The sequence below is a fragment of the Macadamia integrifolia genome, chromosome 5 (assembly GCF_013358625.1).
Source record: "Macadamia integrifolia cultivar HAES 741 chromosome 5, SCU_Mint_v3, whole genome shotgun sequence".
In the NCBI taxonomy this organism is placed as follows: domain Eukaryota; kingdom Viridiplantae; phylum Streptophyta; class Magnoliopsida; order Proteales; family Proteaceae; genus Macadamia; species Macadamia integrifolia.
The window spans coordinates 18,253,293-18,265,952 of NC_056561.1; the positions used below are offsets into that span (position 1 = coordinate 18,253,293).

Here is a 12,660-nt window from a genome sequence, read left to right on the forward strand (position 1 = left end):
AAAAAAAAAAAAAAAAAAGAGCTAAAACTAAAGAATATCTCTGAAGAACAAAAAAAAAAAAGAGCAACTCAGTGCACTAGGCTCCCACAACTGCAGGGTCTCAGAGGGGCAAAGTACGCAGCTTTACCCCCTGCTTCGCAAAAGAGGCTGTTTCCAAGTTTTGAATATGTGACCAACATGTTGCAATAGTGCAACATGACCGTTGCGCCACAGGCTCACCCTTCCCTGAAGAATCAAATGTCTGCAAAATAAAACCTTCACCAGAATTACTCCAAAGCCCCAAACCCCCTTAGGACCACTCTTGAGAAAATATACCTAACACACCTCAAGATTCTCTTCAAACAATAGCCCATTTCACATGGAGGTAGGTGTAGGTGTTGGAATCCAACAGACATAAGTTGTCAGCCTCAACAGATCCCCCTTCCTCACCACCCCCCCCCCCCCCCAAAAAAAAATATATTTTGGTGGTTGACTTGGAGATAAATGGTTTCTTTCGATATTTTTACATATGTCATTTACTGTATTTATATCATGAAGATAGTTTAATAAGTGCTACTAAATAGTAAAACTAAATATAAAACAATATGGCTCAAAGTGTATATATTTTTAAGTACTATAAAAGAAGATTCCAAAATAAGGGATTCTAACAGAGATCCATAGCTTCAGCTGCGGACACTTGTCTAAATCTCCAATCAGTATAAAGTTACAAGGGAGAGAGAACAGGTCAGTGTTCCTTCCCATGTTGGTGTGTCCACATATGTGGTCAAGCAGATCGGGGTAACATAGCCAATGGCAAAGGACCAGGTGCATCATCTTACCACTTCCATTGGCAAAAGTACATCATCCCTGCAGACTTTCCTTCTTTTACTGCAGACTCTCCATCCTCTTGATGCAGGTAGGCGTGGGAAATTTTGGAATTAATTAGTAATTTTGTTTCCTTAATTATTAGTGTAGGGTGTGGTCAAGCTTCGTATGGATATTGAATTTTATTTCAGTTGCTATTTAGGGTAGTTTCCAATTTATTCAGCTTCCATTTTTACACTTTGCTTGCCTTTATGTTGATATAACTCAATGGAGATTTCAGATTTTGGAGAATTAAAACTTAATTGAGATTTTTGGGTCTAAAAGTCTCTCTATGTCCCTTCTTGTTTCACTCTCTTATCTTCTTCCCCATGCTATCTCTTTCTTTACTTGAACGTACCTTGTTTTGGGCGGTGTCTGCAAGCTAACAGATCTGAACCCAGCTCCTCACATCTTCAACGGTTGCGGCTGAGATTTGGTATGCTTGACTCTTATGTGAGGGCAATTCAAACTGGAGAGTTTGGCAACCACTACTCAAGTAGGTGGTGAGATTCAAGCTGCTATTGGAACCTGCAACTACTTCAGCGACTCAGATCTGAGTTCTCTGCCAAGTTCAGGTCGCACGACTCTCCCCGAGGCATATTGCATCTTCTTCTGATCTGAAGTAGTTGGAAACCAGAGTGCTTCGACTCTCAATCTCTATTCCAAAGTGTTGGATCGAGTGAAGTTCTACTGGGGGAGTTCCATCAACTGAAACCAGCAAGTTTTCCACCATGGTGGAGTCGTGAGATTAATAGTAACCAAGTATTTGAACCCCACTTAAGTCCTTGTTTAATTCTTATTTACCCCAAAGCCCTTGTCTCTTGTTTTACAGTAGAACCCTTGCATTTAAACTTTATTTCAGTTTAAACCATCACCATATTATTTTCAGAACTGAACTTTTCCTTTAAGACTAATTCCATATCTGACCCCCTTCAGCTATTTCACCCTAAAAGGGTTCTAAATTATACCTGAAATTACGATATTGCCACTGGTTTGCTTAAGTTGAATTATTTGTTCTCTTGTGGGCCCATAAGCGATCTGATTTCAGCCTTTGAAATCCAGATCCGCACCAAGTGGTAGAGCAAATTTCCTGCAATCTCCTAATCATGATAGGTCACATCACCAATGCCGAGCTACAAAAATTGTATCATGAGTTAGCTGAGGGTCAACGGGTACTGTGTGAGAATCAATAGAATATTGATGCTAAGCTTGAGAGGACTGAAGCCAAGTCTGACAAGTTTATGGAAGAGATGACTACTTATATGAAGACATCTGATAAGCGAGCTAAAGAAGGATCCTCTACACTACCTCCTCAGTTCAATACCTTACGGATCGAAGATATACCTCATAGGCAGCAACTTAATCCAATTGTCCCCTAGGATGTTACACGACAATTTTCTGACAGGGATTATGTCATCAAAGTTTAGGCTCCAGAGTTCAGTAGTGAAAAAGAACCTGAAAAATTCCTTGACTGGCTCACCAAAGTGGAGAGAATTTTTTCTTATAAATCTCTTCCGAACAGAAGAAGTGTGAACTCATCCTCACCAAGTTTATTGGGTATGCATGTTCATCGTGGGATGATGTACTGCATGTAAGGTTTGGTAGAAGACTTCGACCCGTTACCAGCTGCGAGGTCATGAAGCAGATCCTGATTGAGAAATTTGTTTCTCTTAATTATGTGAAGGTAATGTTTCATAAATTGCTTAATCTTCAACAAGGCAACAAAGATGTTGATACCTACACCCTCGAATTCCGTAATCTTCAAGGTGTCGACTTCAGGAAACAGACCAGCAACGCGCTACATCAGTGGGCTAAGTACTGAGATCCAACTTGAATTGGTTAACACTGATTTCAGGTCCGTTGATGTGGCAGCAACTCATGCCAAGACAGCTGAAGAGAAATCCATTTATTAGAAGAGTATGCTCAAGGCTCTTTCAGTTTATAGACCTCCACCACGTATGGAGTTAAAGAAGCCTGAAGCTCGCAAAGTTAAAGAAAAAAGGTCAGAGTTCAACAATGATAATGATTAGGTGAAGATCAAATGCCATAGTTGTGGCGAGAAGGGCCACTGCTCCAACAAGTGTCTCAATAAGACTCGTTCCATGAATGCAGCTAAGAAGCAATCGATAAAGAAAAGTGATAATATTGAGCCTGCTTTATATCCTTATCCCCTCAATGAAGATGATACTAACGATGAAGAAGCTCATTCCGCTAGTCTTACATCCTTTTCAAACAGACTAGTTGACAAGGCTCCTCTCTTCAGACAAAAGGGTACTCTCTTACACGGTTCCAAACCTACTGATATTCATACAGTTGTTGATACTAGGGTAAAAGAAAATTTTATCTCTGTTGAATTTGTTCGAGCACACAACCTTCCACAGAAGCAAGTTTTCAAAAAGATTCATGTGCAAGGTTTTGGACCCACAGCTCGAGAGGTCACTGCAATTGTTCGAGTACATCTACATTTTGGGCCATTACAATACCATGTATCATGCTTGGTCACTCCATTGGCGCACTGCGACATTCTTATAAGGTGACCTTGGCAACGACATGTAGGTATTCTCTCGATGGAGCATGGAACACCATCAGGGTGAAATAAAGAGGCCATACATATTTAATGACGCCACACTCGTTATTAGACATTCCACGTCGTCGACTGACTCCTGCTCCAGTGGCACATCAACCAACTCTCCCTCCTCATGGAGTTATGTTCCCATCATCCGCTTCAAGATATGTGCCACCTCAACGATGAGCGACTTACAAGGGTATCTTGAGAGCACGACCTAACTCGACGGAGTCGAATTCTTTTAAGACCGAAAGAGTTGATGTAGTTATGCATAGGAAATTTTGGAATTAACTAGTAATTTTGTTTCCTTAATTATTAGTGTAAGGTGTGGTCAAATTTAGTAGGGATATTGAATTTTATTTCAGTTGTTATTTAGGGTAGTTTACAATTTATTCAGCTTCCATCTTTACACTTTGCTTGCCTTTATATTGATAACTCAATGGAGATTCAGCTTTTGGAGAATTAAAACTTGATTAAGATTTTTGGGTGTGAAACCATGGCTACCGTGGGTGGTTCTCTCCTTTCCCCTTTCTAATAGTCTCTCTCTGTCCCCGATCTTTTTCTTCTTCTTCTTTCTTCTTCTTTCTTGTTTCCCTCTCTTATCTTCTCCCCCTTGTTGTCTCTTTCTTTACTTGAACGTACCATGTTTTGGGCAGTGTCTACAAGCTAACAGATTTGAACCCATCTCCTCACATCTTCAACGGTTGCAGTTGAGATTTGGTATGCTTGACTCTTAAGTGAGGGTGACTCAAACTGGAGAGTTTGGCAACCACTACTCAAGCAGGTGGTGAGATTCAAGCTGCTATTGGAACCTGCTGCTATTGGAACCTGCAACTACTTCAGAGACTCAGATCTAAGTTCTCCGCCAGGTTCAGGTCGAGGGACTCTCCCCGAGGCTTGTTGCATATTCTTCTGATCTGAAATTAGTTGGAAACCAGAGTGCTTCGACTCTCAATCTCTCTTCCAAAGTGTTGGATCATGTGAAGTTCTGTTGGGGGTGTTCCATCAACTGAAACCAACAAGTTTTCCGCCATGGTGGAGTCGTGAGATTGATGGTAACCAAGTATTTGAACCCCACTTAAGTCCTTGTTTAATTCTTATTTACCCTAAGCCCATGTCTCTTGTTTTACAGTAGAACCCTTGCATTTAAACTTCATTTCAGTTTAAACCTATCACCATATTATTTCTAGAACTGAACTTTTCCTTTGAGACTAATTCAAGATCAGTCCCCATTCAGCTATTTCACTCTAAAAGGGTTCTAATTGTACCAGAAATTACGATATTGCCACTGGTTTGCTTAAGTTGAATTATTTGTTCTTTTGTGGGCCCATAATCGATCTGATTTCAGTCTTTCTGGTAATGGGAGCAATATCATAATTTCTGATACAATTTAGAACCCTTTTAGAGTGAAATAGTTGAATGGGGATAGATCTTGAATTAGTCCCAAAGGAAATTTCAGTTCTGGAAATAATATGGTGATAGGTTTAAACTGAAATGAAGTTTAAATGCAAGGGTTCAACTGTAAAACAAGAGACAGGGGCTTAGGTGATGCAGATTAATCACCAAAATAGACTTGTTTTATTAGGAATAAGCTTAGGGTTGGGTTCCATACATGTTGGGCATTTGATCCCATGTGTTTTGAGTGTAATAGACCACTTTTATGGGTCTAAAATGGGGGCTCTAAGATTGAGTACGGGATTACTAGTTAGTCTCCTTTTTAGTTGGGGATTGATGGGGGTTATTTAGGGCCTGTTTGGTATCGTTTCTGTTCCAGAAACGCCGTTTCGTTTCAAAAACAAAAATTTCAGTTTCTGTGTCAAAACGCAGTTTTTAAACGAAAAAATGGTGTTTTAAAATTTCAGATTTTTATCGGGAATTTTTTTTTTTTTTTTGTAAAATGGAACGAAACTGGGAAGACGGAACTCCATTTTGGAGTTCCGTCAAATCTCGTTTTTTCAGTTTTTTTTTCACTTTTTGTTCCAAAAAAACAGAAACGGACCATAAGTGCACCAAACAGAAGATTCCGTTTTTTCGTTCCAATAGAACGAAAAAACTCCAGAAACGTTTTTTTAGAACGATACCAAACGGGCCCTTAGTTTATTATTTACTTTCTAAATCCAGTTTATTTAGTTTCCAATTTAAGTACTTTTAATTCCTAGTTTCTATTTCCAGTTTTAGCAACTAGATGAGCTTCTAATTTTTAGTTTCCTATTTCAGTTTTTGGAAACTAAAGTTAGTTTCTATTTTATATAACCCCCATCACTATTATAAATAAAGAGAAGGCTCATTAGTAACCCACGATTTGAATTATGAATAAAAAAAGAAGTTTGCCGCTATGTCTCTGCTGGGATTGCTATGTGTTTGATCACAGTGGAAGGGAGTAGTGTTAGATCCATTTGACTCCTTACGGTGGGAAGTCTGGGAGGATCTACTACAAGTGTTTTCTTCTTCAAATGTTCTTCATTTTCTTTTCAAGCTTTATTTTCAAGAGTCTACTGCTGCCAAACAAATCAGCCAGCCAGGTACGGATCTGAACTTTCTTAATTTCTGGTTCTGGAATTCCCAGATTTCTCCCAATCAATCCTTCTCTAATCAAACTATCCAGCCGTCTGATGATTCCCATCTTCTGGTCGAGTGTGCTACCTAGTAGGAAGATGGTTCGACCCTGATTTGAGGTGCATCAGACCAGTGGATTAGTAGTTATGGACATTACTCCTATTCTGGCCGATTCTATTTCCTACCCAGAATTCTGATTCTCTCGGTACTGTGTTGTTACTGGTTGCTGATCATATACTTCACTGTTTATGCTTGGTAGTTGATGAGTTCAGCTCCTAAACCCTTGGCTGTTATTCTGCTACAGAATTTCTGAGTTGTTGAAATCGATTGCAAGTATCATATTCTGTTATCTCAGTTTTTCCTACTATACTGTGGTTAATTTATTTGGGAGATGCTTGGTTGTTCTTTGGTTTAAATTTTCCTGCAGTTTGGGTCTAGTTTGACTCGTCAAATCTAGTCCTACATTATTAGGGTTACATAAGAAATAAACAAGGACTTAAATGGGGTTCAAATACTTGGTTACCATCAATCTCACGACTCCACCATGGCGAAAAACTTGATGGTTTCAGTTGATGGAACACCCCCAACAGAACTTCACTCAATCCAACACTTTTGAAGAGAGATTGAGAGTCAAAACACTCTAGTTTCCAACTACTTTCAGATCAGAAGAAGATGCAACAAGCCTCGGGGAGAGTCCTGCGACGTGAACCTGGTGGAGAACTCAGATCTGAGTCACTGAAGTAGTTGCAGGTTCCAATAGCAGCTTGAATCTCACCACCTACTTGAGTAGTGGTTGCCAAGCTCTCCAGTTTGAGTTGCCCTCACAAAAGAGTCAAGCATACCAAATCTCAGCCGCAACCGTTGAAGATGTGAGGAGCTGGGTTCAGATCTGTTAGCTTGCAGACACCGCCCAAAACAAGGTACATTCAGGTAAAGAAAGAGACTATTAGAAAGGGGAAAGAAGAGAACCACCTACGGCAGCCATGGTTTCACACCCAAGAATCTCAATCAAGTATTAATTCTCCAAAAGCTGAAATCTCCATTAAGTTACATCAACATAAAGGCAAGCAAAGTATAAAAATGAAAGCTAAATAAATTGGAAACTACCCTAAATAGCAACTAAAATGCAATATCCCTACTAAACTTGACCACACCCTACACTAATAATTAAGGAAACAAAATTACTAATTAATTCCAAAATTTCCCATGCCTAGCTGCATCAATTAGATTAGGTTTTTGGGTGTGCTTTTTGTTGATAAAACAAGGAGTAATGCCAAGTTGGAGTTATGGAAATCAACCTTTGAGTCAAAAGGTTATTAAATAAGTAAAATGAAAACAGAGTATATGATGTGTAAATTTAGTTACACTAGGACGGATAATGAGGTGGTGAAAATTGATGAGAGGGAGATTCCGCAAAGGCATTACTTTAGATATTTGGGTTCAATCATAAATGAAGAAGGTGATATAGTAGATGATGTTTTACAAATAATTAAAATATATAAAAGATGTTTTATAAATAATTAAAATAGTATAGATTAAGTGGAAAGGTGTGTCCAAAGTGTAGCGTGATCATCGTATTCCTTTAAACTAAAAGGAAATTTTTATAGGACAGTCACATGATCGGCTATGATGTACGGTGTAGAATATTGGCCAGTTAAGAAGCATCATATAGATGTTTAGATGGATGTGTGCTAAAACTAGGAGAGATAAAGTAAGGGATGATTAAATTAGAACAAAGGTGATATCTAGAACTGCAATAACTATAAAGACATAAAACTAATGAGTGACATCATGAAACTATGGGAAAAGGTTATTGAAGCCCACCTCAGAAAAGAAACTGAAGTAACGGATAACCAATTTGGTTTTATGCCAGGGAGATCCACAAAAAAAACTATTTACCTTCTAAGGAGATTTATGGAAGTATTTAAAGCTCACAAAAAGGACTTCCATATGGTCTTTATTAACCTAGAGAAAGCTGATAATATAGTACCTAGAGATCTCATTTGGCATGTATTACGGAAGATAAGGGATTAATTAAAATATGTGGATATAATTAATGACATATATGAGGGGGTAGTGACGAGTGTCAAAACAACAGAGGGCCAAAGTAGCAAATTCCCAATTACAATTGGTTACGCTAAGAATCAGCTTTAAGCCCTTATTTGTTTGCGCTCATCATGGATGATCTAACCAAGCAAATTCCCATGGTGTATGTTATTCGCTAATGATATTGTTTTGATAGATGAGACTATTAATACTAAACTGAAGTTACGGAGATCAAGCTTAGAATCAAGAGGTTTTATGATAAGCAAAACAAAGACAGAGTATATGATATGTCCATTTAGTCAAACTATGAGAAGTGATGAAAGGGTGAAACTTGAGGAGCGAGAGCTACTACAAAGTGATTGTTTTAAATACCTGGGGTCAATTATTAACAAGGAGGGTGACATAGAGGATGACATTTCCACAGAATTAAAGTAGGATGAATGTAGTGGAAAAGTGCGTCAAGAGCATTGTGTGACAAACGCATGCCTGTTAAACTTAAGGGAAAATTCAACTAAACAGTAATACGACCAGCTATAACATATGGGGCTGAGTGTTGGGTAGTCAATAAGAGTAATTTAAATAAATTGAATGTAGCAGCGATGAGAATGTTAAGAGGGATGTGTGGCAAGACCAGGAGAGACAAAGTAAAGAATTATTATATTAAAAACGAGTTAGGGGTTGCACCAATCCAGGACAAGTTCCGTAAGATCCGGTTGAGGTGGTATGGCCATGTTCAACGGAGATCCATGGATGCCCTAGTAAGGAAGAGCAACCAGTTTCAATTACAAGGAGCCAAAAGGAGAGGCAGGCATAAAATGACTACTGGCGAAGTGATAAAAACAGATATACAAATGGTAGGCTCAATTCTAGTATGACCATGGATAAAGATAACTAGAGGATAAGGACCTGTGCAGATGAACCCTTGTAGGGAATGTTCCAGACTTCCAGTGATGCTGCTTTGACCACTGTTATGACTTCTTTTACCTTTTTTTACTTCTTTTTGGTACTTCTATTTATTCTTATGCCTACTATTATTTTAGACCATATTGCGTCCATGTAACTGACCCCATTAAGTTGGGATAAGGTTATGGTTGTTGTTTTTGGGAGTAGCTTCAATACATGATAATTTATAAGAAAGTCGTTTGAGGTGGCATGGCCATGTTTAACAGAGGATTTTAAATGCACTAATATAGATGAGTGATTTGATTAAGATTGAAGGACCTAAAGGAACCAAGGCCAGACATAAAATGACTTTAGGAGAAGTGGTGAGGCAAGAAATGCATAACTTAGGCCTTGTATCAAGTATGACCTTGAATATGGCTGATTGGAGGGTAAGGATGCATCTAGCAGACCCCATTTAGTTGGGTTAAGGCTGAGTTGTCTTTGTATCCATAGAACCAAGACTCAACTTAGTTCAGCCAATCAGAAAACTTCAGGACATGGTGTAGCCAGTGGGCTCAATGAAAATGAACCGCACAACAACATTATCACAGTTTTCTCGTTTTTCCTTCTTCTTCTTCTTCTTCTTCTTCTTCTTCTTCTTCTTCTTCTTCTTCTTCTTTTTTGTGGAGGGGGGAGAAATATAAATGAAAATGACCTATTCAAGAACAGGGAAATTTTAGATACTAACTCAAAGTAATAAAAGATCAATTTCTGCCCCTAGAGTAAAGAGCATATCAAGTTAAAATGGGAATAATTAACAAAGTCATATCCCAAATACCTAGTGTATATGGATCTAGATCCATCAAAAGTAAATAAAGCTTAGAAAGATGTTAGAAAGAAGATGGATGCTGAAGAAGATATAGGAATCCATTATGTCTAATGGCACTGATGAATGAAGCTTACATTGGAGGAAGAGTAATGCTGAGCATGCCACTCTGACCACTGCAGTAAAAGTTCCTCAAGCTTCCTTTTGCTGTCTCTGGAAAGAAACATCATACGCAAAAATAGGTTATTTTATTAATAAATCAATAAAAGTGAATCAAAAATAATATTCTTTGATAGCATCATGTCTTTCAATGTAAACAAAATACAACTTTTGTTGACAAAGAAATATTACTCATATCCTGACCTTGCTAAAGATTTATATATGACATGCACCGATGGCTGCTGGTCGTCACATGTCAATCGTGCTCTCTTAACACCTGATATAGCTGGCAGACAGCAATTATGGGAAACAAGAGATGATATGGCATATGATAAATGCTGGACAAGCACAGAATACCACTACCATCTGATTTTAGGTTGATATATAGCTAAAACTGTAACTCATATTGCTTAGTCCCTGAAGACCCTGAAAACTCATATAAGAAAAGTTCAGGGAAAGTCACAGGTTGCAAAAGGATACAGCTATCATCTATCCTATGGCTGCCAATGGCATTCACATTTTCGGAAAAACCATTTTCATAATATACTTCGACTTTAGATGTCTCAGCTACAGCTACAGCAACAGTTTCAGTCAACTCCCCTCCTTTCTCTTGCAAATCAGGAGATCCTAAGTCCATATCTTCTTCAGGTTGCCAATATTCATTGTCACCATCAGCCTCAACTTGTTCTGACGTCTCCCCATTGACAATGTCCTCTTTAACAAGAAAATCAGCTTCACTTGGCTGACTGTTGGAATCATGCAATTGATTTTTCTCACTGCCACTGCTAGAACCATTTCCTGTGCTGAGGGCAAGAAAATCCTCCGCACCCATTTTTTAAATGAGAATAAATTTCTTTTTGTAGAAAGCCCAGCCACCAGATGACCAAGTACACTGCATTACATAACCCTTGTTAGTATACACAAATCAAAGTTATAGAACCATTATTGACAGTTTACTGTAGACAAAAATATGGGATTTACCAATGCTTAGAAATATCAAGCAGAGTTACTAAAATTCAAGGCATTCACAGGTACTTACACTAATACTCAACAAAAACTAATGAAAACAGTAACACCAAAAAATATCCCGAATTTTGGAGATACAGACACCAACTAGTGATTCATGAATTGATTTTTCCCATACCAAGGGGTAATTGTCTTTCCCCCCTTCTCTTGTGCGATTCCTCTCCCTCCCCTGCAACTCTGAGACCCACTGAGGGATTCTTCCCTTCCATTACCGGCCTCCATCAATTGATATCAGAGCCGAAGAATCCTCATTCCTTCACCCGTCCATCTCTTTCTTCCTTCCCACTATTTTCTTGCTTCTGCCGAGAGTTCCAAAAAAAAAATATCTCTGTTCAAAACATAGAAACCGAGCCACTCCCCTAAACCCTCTTCTGTCTTCCAGCAACCCAACCCCTCCTTTACTCAAACCCTCCTTCTCCCCTACTGATCCCATTCCACCCCGGTGACATCGGTTCTAATAGAAACACCCCACACTCGTGCTAGGTTTCGATAGCAGCCAAAAAAAACCACTCCTTTTTCGATTCCCGCAGACCAAAGCCCCACCGCCCTTACTATCCCGCTTTCCTTCGATCGAATCCCATTTCTAGGGCTCCACCAGCAAAAAAAATAGAGATGGAAAGAAGACGAGAAGAGAAAGAAGAGAGAGAAGCAACGAACCAAAAAAAACAACAGAAAGACATTCATACCTGGTTCGAGATTCTCACAGCGAGTCGACTACTAGCATCGCATCCTTCGAAGTCGAACTCAATCCCTGGTTCCCCGCTGGTCTTTTGGATTTCCGCCGCTGCTCTCTTCGCCCAGAGGAAGAAGATCTTCCTTTCCGGTCGAACTCCTCTTTTGCCGAAAGACAATCGACTCTTGAGTTTCCAGTATTATCCTCAGTCACACTTAATTTTTTTTTTTTTTTTTTTTTAAACCGACTAAAAATCTTAAAGCTATGTTTGGTACTCAATAAAATAAGATAAAATAACATAAAAGTTATGATTATACTATGATTTCTTTATATGTCTATTTCTCTTTAAACTCAATTTCTTTTCTTTTCTCGTCTCCTTCTCATTTCTTTTTTTTTTTTTTTTTTCTCTGGTGGAGCCCTAGAAATGGGATTCGATCGAAGGAAAACAAGGATATTAAGGGTGGTGGGGCTATGGTCTACAAGAATCGAAAGAGGAGTGGTTTTTTTTTGCTGCTGTCGAAACCTAGCACGAGTGGGGGGTGTTTGTATTAAAACTGATGTCACAGGGGCGGAATGGGATCAATAGGGGAGAAGGAGGGTTTGAGTAAAGGAGGGGTTGGGTTGCTAGAAGACAGAAGAGGGTTTAGGGGAGTGGCTCGGTTTCTATGGATTTTTTTTTTTTTTTAAACCGACTTAAAATCTTAAGGCTATGTTTGGTATCCAAGAAAATAAGATAAAATAGTACAAAAGTCATGATTATCCAATGATTTCTTTATATGTCTATCTCTCTTTAAACTCAATTTTTTTTCTTTCTATTCTTTAGTTGACTTCCAAACATAGCCTAGTTTTTATTTTCCATAATTATCCCTCTTTTCTCCTCTTATTCTTAGGGCCTGTTTAATAACGTTTCTTCCGTTTCTATTTCAAGAAACAGCAGAAACATAAATTTCCGTTTCTAGAAACAGAAACGGAATTGAAGGTATTTGATAAATCATGTTTTTAGAAGTCAATAATAACTAGTGAAAAAATTGTCACAAGTCGTTTCTAGAAACGGCGAAACAAGTTCCTGGGTCGTTTCTTGAA

General features: G+C 38.6%; 1 protein-coding gene across 1 annotated transcript in view; it reads right to left on the reverse strand.

The window, feature by feature from the left end:
* Positions 1 to 11,882, reverse strand: part of LOC122078633 — a 23,343-nt gene extending 11,461 nt beyond the window's left edge. Inside the window, exons 1-4 of the mRNA XM_042644707.1 lie at positions 11,591 to 11,882; positions 10,359 to 10,770; positions 10,083 to 10,164; positions 9,857 to 9,932 (exon numbers count right to left, since the gene is read on the reverse strand). Coding sequence (XP_042500641.1) covers positions 9,857 to 9,932; positions 10,083 to 10,164; positions 10,359 to 10,710 — 510 coding nt within the window. The 5' untranslated portion in view covers positions 10,711 to 10,770; positions 11,591 to 11,882. The remainder of the gene's footprint in view (positions 1 to 9,856; positions 9,933 to 10,082; positions 10,165 to 10,358; positions 10,771 to 11,590) is intronic.
* Between the last annotated feature and the right edge of the window lie 778 nt (positions 11,883 to 12,660).